The 12873-nt window shown below is 35.4% G+C and overlaps 1 protein-coding gene across 4 annotated transcripts; it reads right to left on the bottom strand.

Moving 5' to 3' along the window:
* Positions 1-2537: 2537 nt before the first annotated feature.
* LOC149202590 (formate dehydrogenase, chloroplastic/mitochondrial-like) lies at positions 2538-12117 on the bottom strand. Of its 4 annotated transcripts, none has more exons than XR_016253554.1 (3): positions 11921-12114; positions 11630-11755; positions 2680-2800 (listed from the first exon to the last, which is right to left on the bottom strand). XR_016253554.1 is itself a non-coding variant. In XM_089400014.1 (3 exons), the coding sequence occupies exons 1-3, from the start codon at positions 12047-12049 to the stop codon at positions 2787-2789; spliced, it is 246 nt and encodes an 81-aa protein (XP_089256140.1). In that variant the 5' UTR covers positions 12050-12117; the 3' UTR covers positions 2680-2786. The 4 variants fall into 4 exon arrangements, 3 of the variants coding, with proteins under 3 accessions (XP_089256139.1, XP_089256138.1, XP_089256140.1); XM_089400014.1 differs by having other exon boundaries at positions 11630-11732; positions 11921-12117; XM_089400013.1 differs by lacking the exon at positions 11630-11755 and having other exon boundaries at positions 2538-2795; positions 11921-12117.
* Between the last annotated feature and the right edge of the window lie 756 nt (positions 12118-12873).

Raw genomic sequence — 12873 nt, 5'->3', positions numbered from 1 at the left:
TTGCACCCAAGTTTGCATCCCAAATTTACACCATTATTTGCATCATCATTTGGCATATTAATTTGTAACGTTTTTTGCTTCTTTTTAACGCTCAACTTTGCATCTTATTTTACATCTAGTTGTTGTCTTTTTTTGCATCTAATTTGGTGCCCATTTATGTGTCCTTGTTTTTGCCCAATTTGATATCCTTTTGTATGCCATGTTTTGTTCCCTTCATTGTGTCAACTATTGCACAATTTTTCACTTCTAATTTAAAACACTTTGTATGTCAATTGTTTGCATTTTGTATTAATTCCTAGTTTAACATCCAATTTTACTTTCAATTTTGCATCCATGGTTACATCCGCATTTGACTTCTTATATAGAGTATATTTTTCTTTACATATATGACCCCATTTATAGATTCATAGTGAAATATATGATAGTTTCTAAATATCATTAAAGCAGACATCACAATTCAAAATCATTTGTAAAGAAATTTAAGAGAAATTGACAACATCCATCCAAAAAAATAACAATGTGTCATTAACAATTTTCAAAACATGTATAAAATAGCAACATAATACTAATAAAATCAGTATTATTTTTAATCAAAACAAGTAAAATTCAAATATGATTAACAAATCAAAATATTTCATGAATATCGTTATTCTACGATAAATTAACAACATACATAAATCAAACTCATCGTATGATTACAAAATCAAAATGTCTCATTGATATAGGGTAAATTCACAACACCCATCTAAACATAACAATGTCATTCTACACAATAATTTCTTCATAAAAAACAATGCATGTGCATGCCTAGCTACCACCACCAAGATCATCCTCATGATCATCTTGACCATCCTCATTACTCTGATCCACATCATCACCAACACCGCAACTATCATCATCATCTCCTCCTTCACCACCGTCATCCTCATCCTCATCATCTCCTGATATATGTTGAACATAATTTGGATCATCGTCTTGGCAATCATTACCTATAGCATTCTGACAAAAAAAATCAATATTACATGTTAGTATTAATTACATAACACAACGCATGTTTTTGTTATACAATGTTAACCATAAAATGAGGTAAGTTATACTAGCATTTGCGCCAGATGTTGCAAAGGAAACGCCGTAAGGCATAAATTGAAAAATACAAATACAACAAAAGAATACTTTGATAAAGAATAAAAATATATTGAATGCTCAAATCAATGCCCCATTAACTGGAAGCATTTAGTAGACATATCTATCAACATTAGGATTATACACAATGATCAAGAAATTTTCCATATACAAACAACAACTTCCACAACAACCTTTTGTCACATCCACATTTTAAGAAATGCCTTGGAACGTGATCAGAATCTTCCATATTGCCTTTTTCATTATGCAGATAAATCTTCCATATTGCTATTTTCATCATGAATATTGTTAGTTCATTGTTGTAAAGTGTTAGTGTGTTAAATTCAATACTATAAGTTCGACAAGTGAAAAACATTCCTCAATTAGCATAATATACATTTTTCTCTCACTGTGTATTTTTCAATCAAAGAGCACAAGTAACATATTAACATGTATTTTCCCTTCATTATTTTCATCATAGAGCCAAGAAATCTACGCCTTATCTATAAAGTAACAAAAACATTTTGAAATAAGTTTAATATTTCAAGTCAGTGTCTAACCTATAAAGTAACAAAAACTTTTTGAAATAAATTTAATATTTTAAGCAATTGACTAACCTACTTTAATAATTGAAAAATTCTCAAAGATGAATTATACTCCATAATAAGAGAGCCAACATTGGAGCCCATACTTTCACTAAAACCAAAAGAAACACAACCACTTGTTAAGAAGAAATTCAAGTAATAATAATAAAACAAAAATAATAAACATTAAAGTATAAAATGGTATTTCCAACGCACAAGTATAAATATACATGCTCTATGTCCATTGTTAGATTAAATGGGTGTGGAGAAAATTAGTAGAGAACCCAAAATTGTATTTCTAATTAGGATGGGTGGAGAAATGCTTTAAATGCGGGTTGTTGTCATTCTAATGAAACCCTTTGCAAAGGGGATGTTAAGATTCTGAGAGAAAAGCTAGGCTTGGTAGAGAACACCTTCCTTGTTAAACATTCCCCTACTGTAACCAAAAGGAAAGGGCAAGAGAAACAATAATTAGGTTTTTGTTCACAAGTTCTACAAAATATATAGGTGTTATTGATGTTTGAGTGAATAATGGGAGAGATTATTTATGAAATTGTGATAAGGCGCACCTAGTTTTGTCAGAAAGAGGCATATTAATGACAAGTACATCACATTTAGGTAGCATTTCGTCAAGATTTGTCTCCAATGTTGCTCCAGTTTCCTTTTCCAATTCGGGTCCAATAGAAAGACGGTTGTGGTAAAGAAGCTTACAATTGAAGGGTTGTACAAAGGAACGCAATTCAATTCAACATCATGTAATGTTTATTATTATTAGATTGAAATTTTGAAACAAACAGCATGCATGCGTAAGAATTATGGAGCACTGATTTTTGAAAAGAAGTTTGCAACATCATGAAGTAGTACTAGATCCTAAGAATGAATACCTTCAAACGCTTAAGTAGTTCTTTGCCAATACACCCTGCACCAATAGAACCAATAGTTTTCCCTTCTAGATCATATGACCTGTAAGAAATTGCTGCCACTTTCCAATCACCCTCAACAATTTGCTTATATCCAGGCACAAAGTTTCGCATCAATATGAGAATGCGCATTAGCTCATCTTCTGCCACGGACACCACATTACTTTCGCTGATCTTCAACCAATGATGATACAAACAAATCAATGGAATTAAAAAATATATCCAATATAAATAAAATGCGTTTTTTTAAAAGTAACTCCTAAAGTGAGAAAAATAAAGTTAAAAAATATAACAATGACAATTGTGTAGTTAAAGTGTAACCAAAACAAAAATATATATACAACAATAGAATAAATAAAATGCGTTGTTTTAAAAGTAACTCCTAAAGTGAGAAAAAATAAAGTTAAAAAAATATAACAATGACAATTGTGTAGTTTAAGTGTAACCAAAACAAAAATATATATATATATATCAATAGAATAAACCTATCAAGTGTGGATCAAGCAGTTTGTGTCGGATTTAGCCCATAAAATGTCATTTTCAAATTTAACAATAGAATAAACCTATCTAGTGTGGATCAAGTAGTTTGTGTTGGATTTAACTCATGAAATGTCATGTTCAAATTTAATGGAGAGGGGTCGATTTAATGGAGAGGGGTTGAGAGTGGGAGCCACTTGTGAAGGGTAAAAATTATTCCGTAAGGCACTTAGTGAGACAGAGCCTTGCACAAACCTATTGACAACATCCTACAATTAGACAAATCATTCTTCCATCAACCATTGGAGCTGATCTCAACCTAAACGTAGGTCACCACGGTTAAAGAGAGGACATCATAACGAAACAACGAATTAAACATGGAACCGTCATTTCTAAAGGAAACAATGGTACCTAAAGCTATTCGAAACGTTCGAAGGAAGGAGCAAAATGTCATTTATAAGAAAATAGTAAACTTCATCCACAACAACGCTACTTAGGGTGGAAATTTTTGGGAAAACCACCACAAGAAAGGAACAAAAAATGGGAAGGCTAGAAATGCAATTATCTTTGCCCTTGAAATGTCTGCTAAAAGGAGAGGAGAGTTCGAAGGAAATTAAAGAACTCAAAAGGCAGTCCTTGGAGTCATCATTGCCCGATTTGAGAGAGCTTCCATTTTTTGAAAGAGTTGTTTTACTTGCACCTCCCCTCTCCATTTTGTTAAAGAGTTGTTTCACTTGTTATGATATATATGAATGTTACAGTGTGCAGGAGTATGATTCAATTCCATACGAAAATACAAAACATCTGATAGGATTTCCTTATACCTCATAGGCAAACAACCATTGTCCCTTCTATAGATGAGCAGAATAAGTGCTTGGTTCTCTACACTAAATAAAGACAAAGTATAGTACTTATTGCTGACAAAATAGGATTTAAATCGCGGTTCAATTGCTTGACATTCAGCTGGTCACAGAATTGTAGAGTGCATCATCATAAGTGATGTTGCGAGCCTCATTGCTCAAAGTCTAAGGGTCTTGCGAGCCATAATCACAGCCATGTATGGCATATCTTGTGATTATGGCATTTTATGAGGTCAATTCTTGTGAAGACATTTCAGTTTATAATAAATTTTGAACCTCAACAGAGTTTTGGCAAGACCTGGCTGAGCTAGGACATCAACAACACAGCTGATATGAATGACATAATCTAGCCTCAAGAGGGAGCCTCTTTTGTTTCATCACTCTAACAATCTATGAAGTGGTGGAAAGCATAACAACTTCCCCTTGAATATGACACCTAAACTGAGTACAAATCCTAAATGATGCAACCCTTGGTGCATGTCTCTCAAAGTATCGATATTTCAAATGTTGAAAGCTCTTGTGCCCATTTGATATGCATTCGATTGCAGTTCCCCTAAAGAAAGAATCTTATAAAGGTGAGGCCATGGCCAATATGTTAGCCATATCCATTGGAGTTGCCATTGCTTGACAACTTTAGTGTGATCAGTCCCACCATGATTCACATGGGCTTCTACTCAACACTGGCTGTTGCTATTGTAAGAGTCTTCAAGCTCGTTGAACCCATAGTATTGATAAGTGTATTCTTTGGGTCTCTGGTTTTCAAATTCTGCCTATGTTTTCCTCTCAGTATCATTATTTCAAATGCTGAAAGCTCTAATTCCCATTGCTGTGTATTTGATTGTGGTTTCCCTGAAGAAAGAAGCTTATAAAGGTGAGCCCGAGGCCAATATGTTGGCCATATCCATTGGAGTTACTATTTCAGCTTATGGGGAGGCCAAGATGAATGCATGGGAGGTGATTCTCCAGTTAAGTGCAGTTGCATGTGAGACTACCCAATTGGTTCTCATACAAATTCCACGAACATCAAAAGGGATTAAGTTGAATCCCATCACATCTTTGTTGCTCCTTGTTGCCTTGTTTTTCTCAGCACCCCCTGGGCCTTAGTAGAATACCCATTTCTGATAATCAGGGTCTCTTCCTTTGATTTGGATTACATGACATTTCTGCTTGTGCCTTGGCTCTTAATCTTGCAGTGTTTTTTCTGATAGGAAAGACTTCAGCCTTGACTATGAATGTTGCTGGTCTTGTCAAGGACTGGCTGCTCATAACATAATCTTTGTCTGTAATAAATGAAAAGGTTACAGTCATAAACTTGAGTGGGTGTGGACTGGCTTTTCTGGCTGTCTGTTACTATAATCATTTGAAACTTCAAGCTCTCAAGTCCAATGACAACCAACCAAAGTACCTCAGCAGTGCAGCTGATGCCAATGATGAAGGAGAAGGTTTGATAATGACGAGTGGGAGATCCTCAATCAGAGATTCAGAACCAGTAGAGAAAAATCAAACTCAAGCTTCATGATTAGGTATTTAGATCATTAATATTGTCTTGTGCTAGAGATTACTGTTCTTGGATTGGCTCCTCTATGCCCAGATCTATTTGCAGGGAACAGGCCAGTCATTCACAGTGAAGAAGATAATGACAAGATTAGTGTATAATGATGGACAGGATGGTGCCATGGTGCCAACCTAAATTTCAAGTAAGGAGACATCTGTTCATCAATTTGTCAAGAAGCATGGCCTACAATTCAATTGCTCTAAGCCTATCACTTCTTCCACCTGTCAAATAAATTGTTTCATGTTTGTTTAGTTGACTATGGTTCTAATAAATATACTATTGTTTGATGTAAAAAGACAAAACAAAACAAAAAATATGGAAAGTTGTGACCCCATTTTCTAACTACAAATTGAAATCGGATTACCATAGTGACCACCTCTGCTTATTGGAATCAAAAAGGGGGTGGGTTATGCACAATCCTCCGTATCATTTGCTATTACCAGAGATAATTAAAGCCACCCTAAACTCAAGTCTTAACTATGCTGATAAGTGAATAAGTGCTTGGTTCTCTACACTAAATAAAGACAAAGTATAGTACTTATTGCTGACAAAATAGGATTTAAATCGCGGTTCAATTGCTTGACATTCAGCTGGTCACAGAATTGTAGAGTGCATAAAGTTATAATTCCAACAGATACCTATCAAATTTTAGGCAAAATTAACTGGAAAATATACCCAAAAAAAAAACTAAAATGTAAAACAACTAAACTATGCTTATGTTTGGACATGAAGCTATATAACAGCTACATGTACCCTAGTGGATATATACATGATTTGGACTTTTATTGTTTGGTCAGCAAAAAGAATTTCTTCAGGGGACGTCTTCCTGACTCTGCCATTTTGTCATATCTTCTTTTAATAATAATATTTCAACAGTTTTCTATAATAATCTTATTATCTTATTTATATTTCTACAATGTGTTTTTTTGTTATTCTTTCTTTATTTTGAAAGTTTCTCAGCACAGTCATTACTCCCATGACGCAGTAGAACACATAATTACTATCACTCAAGCAGATGAACCATAAAGCTTTCAACAATGACTGTGCAAATACCAAGAACATTTGACAGTATTCCATTCCATACATTAATTGGATAACTTGTACATGACAAGAAAACCCATGTACATACTACAAATTAATGTATAACTTGTACATTACAAGAAAACCCATGTAGATGACTTGTCAAGCCAAAAAAGCAGCTAGGTTTAAAGCCAATAGGTTCACTAAAATGAAAATTTCCAAACTCATGGACTTTGCAGAGGTATCTTCGAGAAACATAAACACAATACCCTTCTCTGTAGCTACTACGCCAACAAGAGAAAGTTGAAACGTTTCCCAAAGGTCACAAGCAGTTATGTCAGATAAGAATAGAAAACTCACAGGTAAAGAAGAGTTTAAAGGCTATAAAAAGATGGAGACAACTCCGTACGTTATATGTCCATCGTAATGCTCTTTCAAGCTAGAATAGGCTCCAGGTCTGTTAGTAAAAGGCAAGAGACCAGCTAAAGGCAACAGGGGCTGATGGAAGCTTTCATTGGTTCTCTAGGCAAATCCATCAATGATATAAGTGTGAGGCATAGGAACCAGTAGACAATTGTAAAAATAAAAATCACAATCATAGCACTGTACCTAAGTCAAAGGTATAGTTGTAAGTTACTGTACACTGTTTTCCAAAAATAAACTAAAAATTTCAAGAAACTATTCATATCCTGATTAAAAGAAATGGCAAGCTACAATTTCTCATTTAGAAAAACATTCCAAAAATGTATCAATTAATGACTAAGGATACAAAAAAAATGTTCCAAAAGTTGTTAGGAAAGCTTTCTTGGGATTTGGCTTGTCTGGAGCAGGAAACATGGGCTGCATATATCTTTTTTTGTAACTGCCTAATGTAAGACATTTTGAAAGGGGGATTCAAGATGCTTCATCAAGGGGCTTGAAATTTTTCATGTATGGCCATTTTGAACGGGAGATTCAAGCTCGAGGGGCTTCTAAACATCATGGTGGGCCTCTTCATATTTGCAGTCAATCTCCATTGTTCATTTCATGAAGCTTCAAGTGCCTAGAAATTCAAACCTATGTTATCACTGTAATTGGTTCTTACTGTTTTCGGATCAAAGGCACGAGTCTCTTTGTTTGTGGAATTTGATACATCTTCGGATCTTCCTCTAAATCAACGGCCTCATATAAAATATCTGGGCTTCCAATAGATTCTGATATCGGGTAGTGATCGTTAAAACTGTGGGCTGGGATTTCTCCATTAAAACACATTGAAGATGCATCAGAAATTCCAACCCGAGGTGAAGGTCTAATAGAAGACCTAGGAACTGTGGAAGAAGCCAAAAAAGAAACACGGCAACTAAATTGCTATGTTACAGATTACCTCAATATAAATGAGGATCTTCTAACACTTGCCCAGCGGAAAGAGGAGGAGGTAATTTTGAAGCTTAAGAGTTTTATTTTGAAGGATTATTTTTATTAGCATCAATGGTAGAATACATCATGTATTAAGCCCTTTTATACACGTTGCAGATGAGCTCTTTAGCTGAAAGAGTGGAAGGCTTGCAGATGGTACTTTCCAAGAATACAGAGGATAATATCATTATGGGTGGAACATTGAGAGCTCTTAGAGTCGAAATGGCTGATCTCAGACAGCAACATCTGATACTAGGCAGCATTATGATGTTACTCAAATGAAGCTTAGGAATAGTGAATAGTAAACCATGGGCTTGCTTCAAGGCAATATGAAAGTACTGGTAGGGTGAAATAGGATGAAGCTCTAGAAGCCTGGAATCTAATTCAACAAACACAGAATCTCGCAGGGCATTATTTGTTCTTGATGCACTATTTGCTAGAGAACATTTGGTGCACATGATCCACAAAATCCCACAACCCTGATGCAGAAACTCTGCAGGGATGCAGGATTGACAACCTTAATGATAATCTGTTAAACTAGAATAAAAGAAAATTTTATAAGCACAAGGCACTTGTATCGTTCTCTTGCTTAAGAGAGAATCTGGTTCAAGATCATTTTCCTCCTTTTAACAAGTGCTCAATAGATTTCCTAGAATCAGAGGTCTGAAAAGAAAAAAACCAAGAGAAGAAATAGACGAGGCCCCAAAGCTAGTAATACCACTGGGATTCTGTAGAAGTTCAAAATGCAAACATGCAAATTAAATATAGGGTCTGTCAATGGTGTGAAAAAAAAACCAAAAAGAAAAACCATCTCCACGAGGTCTTAGATTATATGAAAGTCATCAAGATATAGAACTCATTCTCAAAGCAGAATGTGATTATGAAATTCATCTCTTTTCTTCCCCTTGAGCTTGTAACCAGTCGGCACTGTCCTGGTAGTGGTTCCCCTGAAATGAACACAAGGTGGATAAAACACTGGTCTAAGAAAACATGGATATTATACTAGGAAGTAAAGAAGATGGTATAGTAGCAGTTCTTTGTCAATGGAATGTACAGTTTAGCAACAGGTTATTTGGTACATAAAAGGCCTCTGTGTACCATTATCTCCTGCAGTCTTTTTTTCCCAATTGTATCCAACTTCGGGTCATCATGGTTTACGAACAAATTATAGATAAAGGAAAAGAAAGAAGAGAATATCTAAGAACAAAGAACATGGGAATGCATGCTACAAAACACTATTTTCATGAATTATGTAATTTCCCAAAAATGCCACGAAAGATAGGCAGCTCGTTCCATCACAGAATGTCAAGTTACATTTATTTAAACCATAATAATGTAAAGATTTGAGCGTTTAGAACTTTTAGTCAATATGATGCATCATTTACTACAATCTTCCATCGTACTGAATACTGAGATGGAGATTGCAAAACGTGAAGAGTCGATGGGAAAGTTAACCCGAAAGTTAACAGCCATTGTTGCAAACCAAGATTTGCTTTTTGCAGAAACTGAACACCTGCAAGTGCATAGACAATTGCAAAATGCCAACTACAAAAAGGTTGAAACTGAGGCTGAATTGATACATTCCAAAAATCTGATGAATGATTTGAAAGGGAAAATATGTCATATGCATGATGAAATGTGCAGACTAAGGGCCGAAAAGAGTGATATGATCAAGCAGAATATATTGCTTAAGCAAGCAGCAGAAGCTAAAGACCAGGTTATTCTAAACATCCGGAATGAGGCAACTGACTTGTGGCACAGAGTACAGGTTTTAGAAGATGAAGTCATGGAGAAAGAAGGTCAAATTTCTATATTAAAAGGATCATTCTCTGAAGAGTATTGGTATTAACAAAGCATAAGAGCATGGATTCACCATCAGATTGGCCTTTTCTGTCAGGATGTTAGTAGGAAGAGAAGGAGATACTTGTTTTTGACCGCTTGGCAATGCAAGTTTCAGGTTCAAGCACCCCTCTTGATCCATATGGAACTGAACAGAGAACTGCTCATCCTCTGCAGATTGATTTATAGTCATAGTACAGTGCTTGAGGACATTACATTACAACATCTCTACCACACTGAGCTTGCAAAAACAGTCTAACGATTACAGAGCCCTACAAGATATCCACTCGTGTCAAAAAGGATTTAAGCTTGTTTGCAGATATTTTTGAGCTTTCAACTGTTTAAGTTTTGGTGGCAATGAACTCGTTGAATTGAACTGAACCTTTCAGACTGCCCAAAAAGAAGTCACGTGAACATCAAAATTCTCAGTTAAACTGCCCTAAAAAACAACAAAAATGTCACATGGACATCAATAACATTCTCAGCGGAACAATTGTGTAGAGATCTATCTCGTATTATGATGCTGATCTGGGGAAACTCAGGTGTCAAAGGAAAGCGCTTGTAAGGGAGAAAAGAGATACCAGTCATTCAGGGAATTGACAGCATCGGAGAATATAACTCAATGCTTACAGAAAACCCATTCTCACTATGCCTTGAAAGGTTTGCAATGGCCTCTAATGCATAGTCACTGCTATAAGTTTGGCTGCCAGCACATGATGATACTCTCCTAAGTGTAACTGCTACTATTTCCCAACAAGTGTCTAAGTGCACTCTCCTAATCACTCCCTAGAATGATTGTTAGAATGATTGTTTAGCAGTTTAGTGAACAGGAAAAGGCCATTAGGGAAACTGGTGGATTGAATTTTCATTAAAGCCATCAAACAACTAAGTTACTAACAACTGGATCAATTGAGTGTAAAATATGGTTTCGTCTTAACCTCTGATATCAAAAACTTTGAGATCTGGTCAATAAATTTGTGATTAATGTGGATATATGCAACACTAAAACGATATTCCCTCCACTCAAATACGAAACCAAGGGGAAGCGCGAAGAAACAGACCAATAATCAAAGAAGAATGCAATACCCCAATTATCGCAAAAACATTTGACTGTCACATCAATTATAGAACGCTAACAAACTTATGCAAACGAGGGAACTGGTTGCCACTAAATTATATTTGAGCTGAGGTATATATACATCAAGTACACACCAAATTGCCTTATCGGCCTCGGACAAAATAAAAGGGCAGGTTGTACACGGCTATTAGTAGCAGCAACTAAGGCTGGTTTAGTTTTCGGCTCTCAAAGAGCCCAATACTCAAGGTAATGACCTAAGTGGGCGTTGAATATTTCAATCCATCTTTTCTACTGCTTCCCCACCACCGTTCCTGACAACAGTTGCCGCGATGTTTCATAATTACTTAGTACTCAAAAGAAATATGAAAGTTTACAGGAGAGGCATATCACAGTATAAATGAAACAGTCTAGGTCGGTGGCAGTCGGAGTTGGCTTGTGAGAGTTTTGGGTAATTTTGAAAGCATAGATGCTCCTCTAATTGCTCAACTCTGCTTCTATATTAGTACAGATCCCGGATAACAGAACTTTTGCAGAGCTCGTTCAAGGAAGACCTTTAAAAACCAGCAAGTTCAAGTAAGAAATCCAAAAATTCAGTGCAGCTCATGAGGCATACGTCAATTGAGTTATCTCGGGCAGTAGAGTGGAATGGCATTTGTCAATTGAGTTATCTCGGGTAGTACTGCTTACAACAGGAGAATGACAAGACCGTATAGCAGAGAGTTCAAAATCCGCATACATGATACAAACAAGGATTAGAAGAGTCTAAGAACAGTGCTCACTGTCTACAGAGCCAAGACGAATGCAGAAGAGTTCTTCCTTCAGTTCCCCATCTGAGAAATCAGTTGCATGCCAGACCCAAGTTTTATCACTACCTGCGTGCTCCTGAAGTGACATTGGGGAATGAACTGCAAGGCAAAAAGTTGAAATATTTCCAGAAAGTTGAAATATGGCAAATTTTTCCAATCAAGAACTCTAAATAATTTCATTAGGACAAGGCGTAGAGGATTCATGACGGCGACAAGAAAATAATGGCGCTTTGCAATTTTAGCACTCTCTGAGCAGAAAAATACCTTTTCTGAAATCGTTTTGACCACGAAGAAACGCAGATGAATGGTTGGAAGTCGTGCAGAGAGAGATCTGGTGGCTCGTGGATCGATTCTGGGGCAATGTTTATGCGATTGCAAACCATGATTGTTCATATGCGAGCTACTGAGCTCGTTGAGAGGGATACGCGCAATGGCGCCAAACTACCAAGAGGATTTGAATTTAAAGGCGGGATAGAATATCTACCGTCCGATCATGTCATCGACAGCCATATATTTGTGTTTCAGAAGAATTTGAAATATTATACATTTTATAGAATGTGAAATATTATACATTCTATTATTTAAGTTGAATAATAGTTTTACTTTGGAAAAATAATTGGGCACATCAAATAAAATATTGATGCGAGGGACATAGAACTCCGAAACAATAATGCACCCTTCTCTTACTCCAAAACAATAATGCACCTTTCTCTAGCTGATGTGTCAATGCTTTCTTTGAAGTGGAACTTAAAGAATTAAGTAATTATTCATGATTAAATTGGGATTTTATATAAATTAATTGATTATTTATTAATGTTAATTTCATTTTATAATTTTATAGTAATTTTTAATAGATTTTTGTTAAAGATAATTATTTGAGCTATTATTGTATCAAGATTTTTGTTGTGTCTTTTATTATTATATTTTAATCCACTTTAAACATGCTCAAAATATGTTTTCATCTTCATTTGTGGAGATTATCTACTTGCATATTCAAAAAGTTTTGATGTAGTTTTTGCCTTGAAAAATGATTATTGTGATTGTAATGGTGAGAAATTATTCTATAAACAGTGTTAAGTGTTATTTAGAATAAATGAGAAATTCTTTTTGAATATATAAGACTAATCTTTGAGAGAATAGATATATATTCCCTAATTATCACATAAACAAGGGGTTAATCTTGCATTTAGTGCTTTATCTCTGTAGAGTTTCGCTAA

This window comes from Pinus tabuliformis, chromosome 2_1, assembly GCF_031772625.1.
Source record: "Pinus tabuliformis cultivar Carrire ecotype Pingquan chromosome 2_1, CPIR1, whole genome shotgun sequence".
Taxonomy (NCBI): Eukaryota; Viridiplantae; Streptophyta; class Pinopsida; order Pinales; family Pinaceae; genus Pinus; species Pinus tabuliformis.
Note: the sequence above shows the minus strand (reverse complement) of the source record. Positions and strands in the feature narration are given on the sequence as shown.

Excerpts from the sequence above, each read along its gene's own strand:
- LOC149202590 (XM_089400012.1), bottom strand. The coding sequence starts at position 12,049 with ATGAACAATCATGGTTTGCAATCGCATAAACATTGCCCCAGAATCGAT. Across the intron at positions 2,801-11,920 it reads TCAAAACGATTTCAGAAAAG|ATCAGCGAAAGTAATGTGGT; the intron begins GTATTTTTCTGC and ends CATTGGTTGAAG.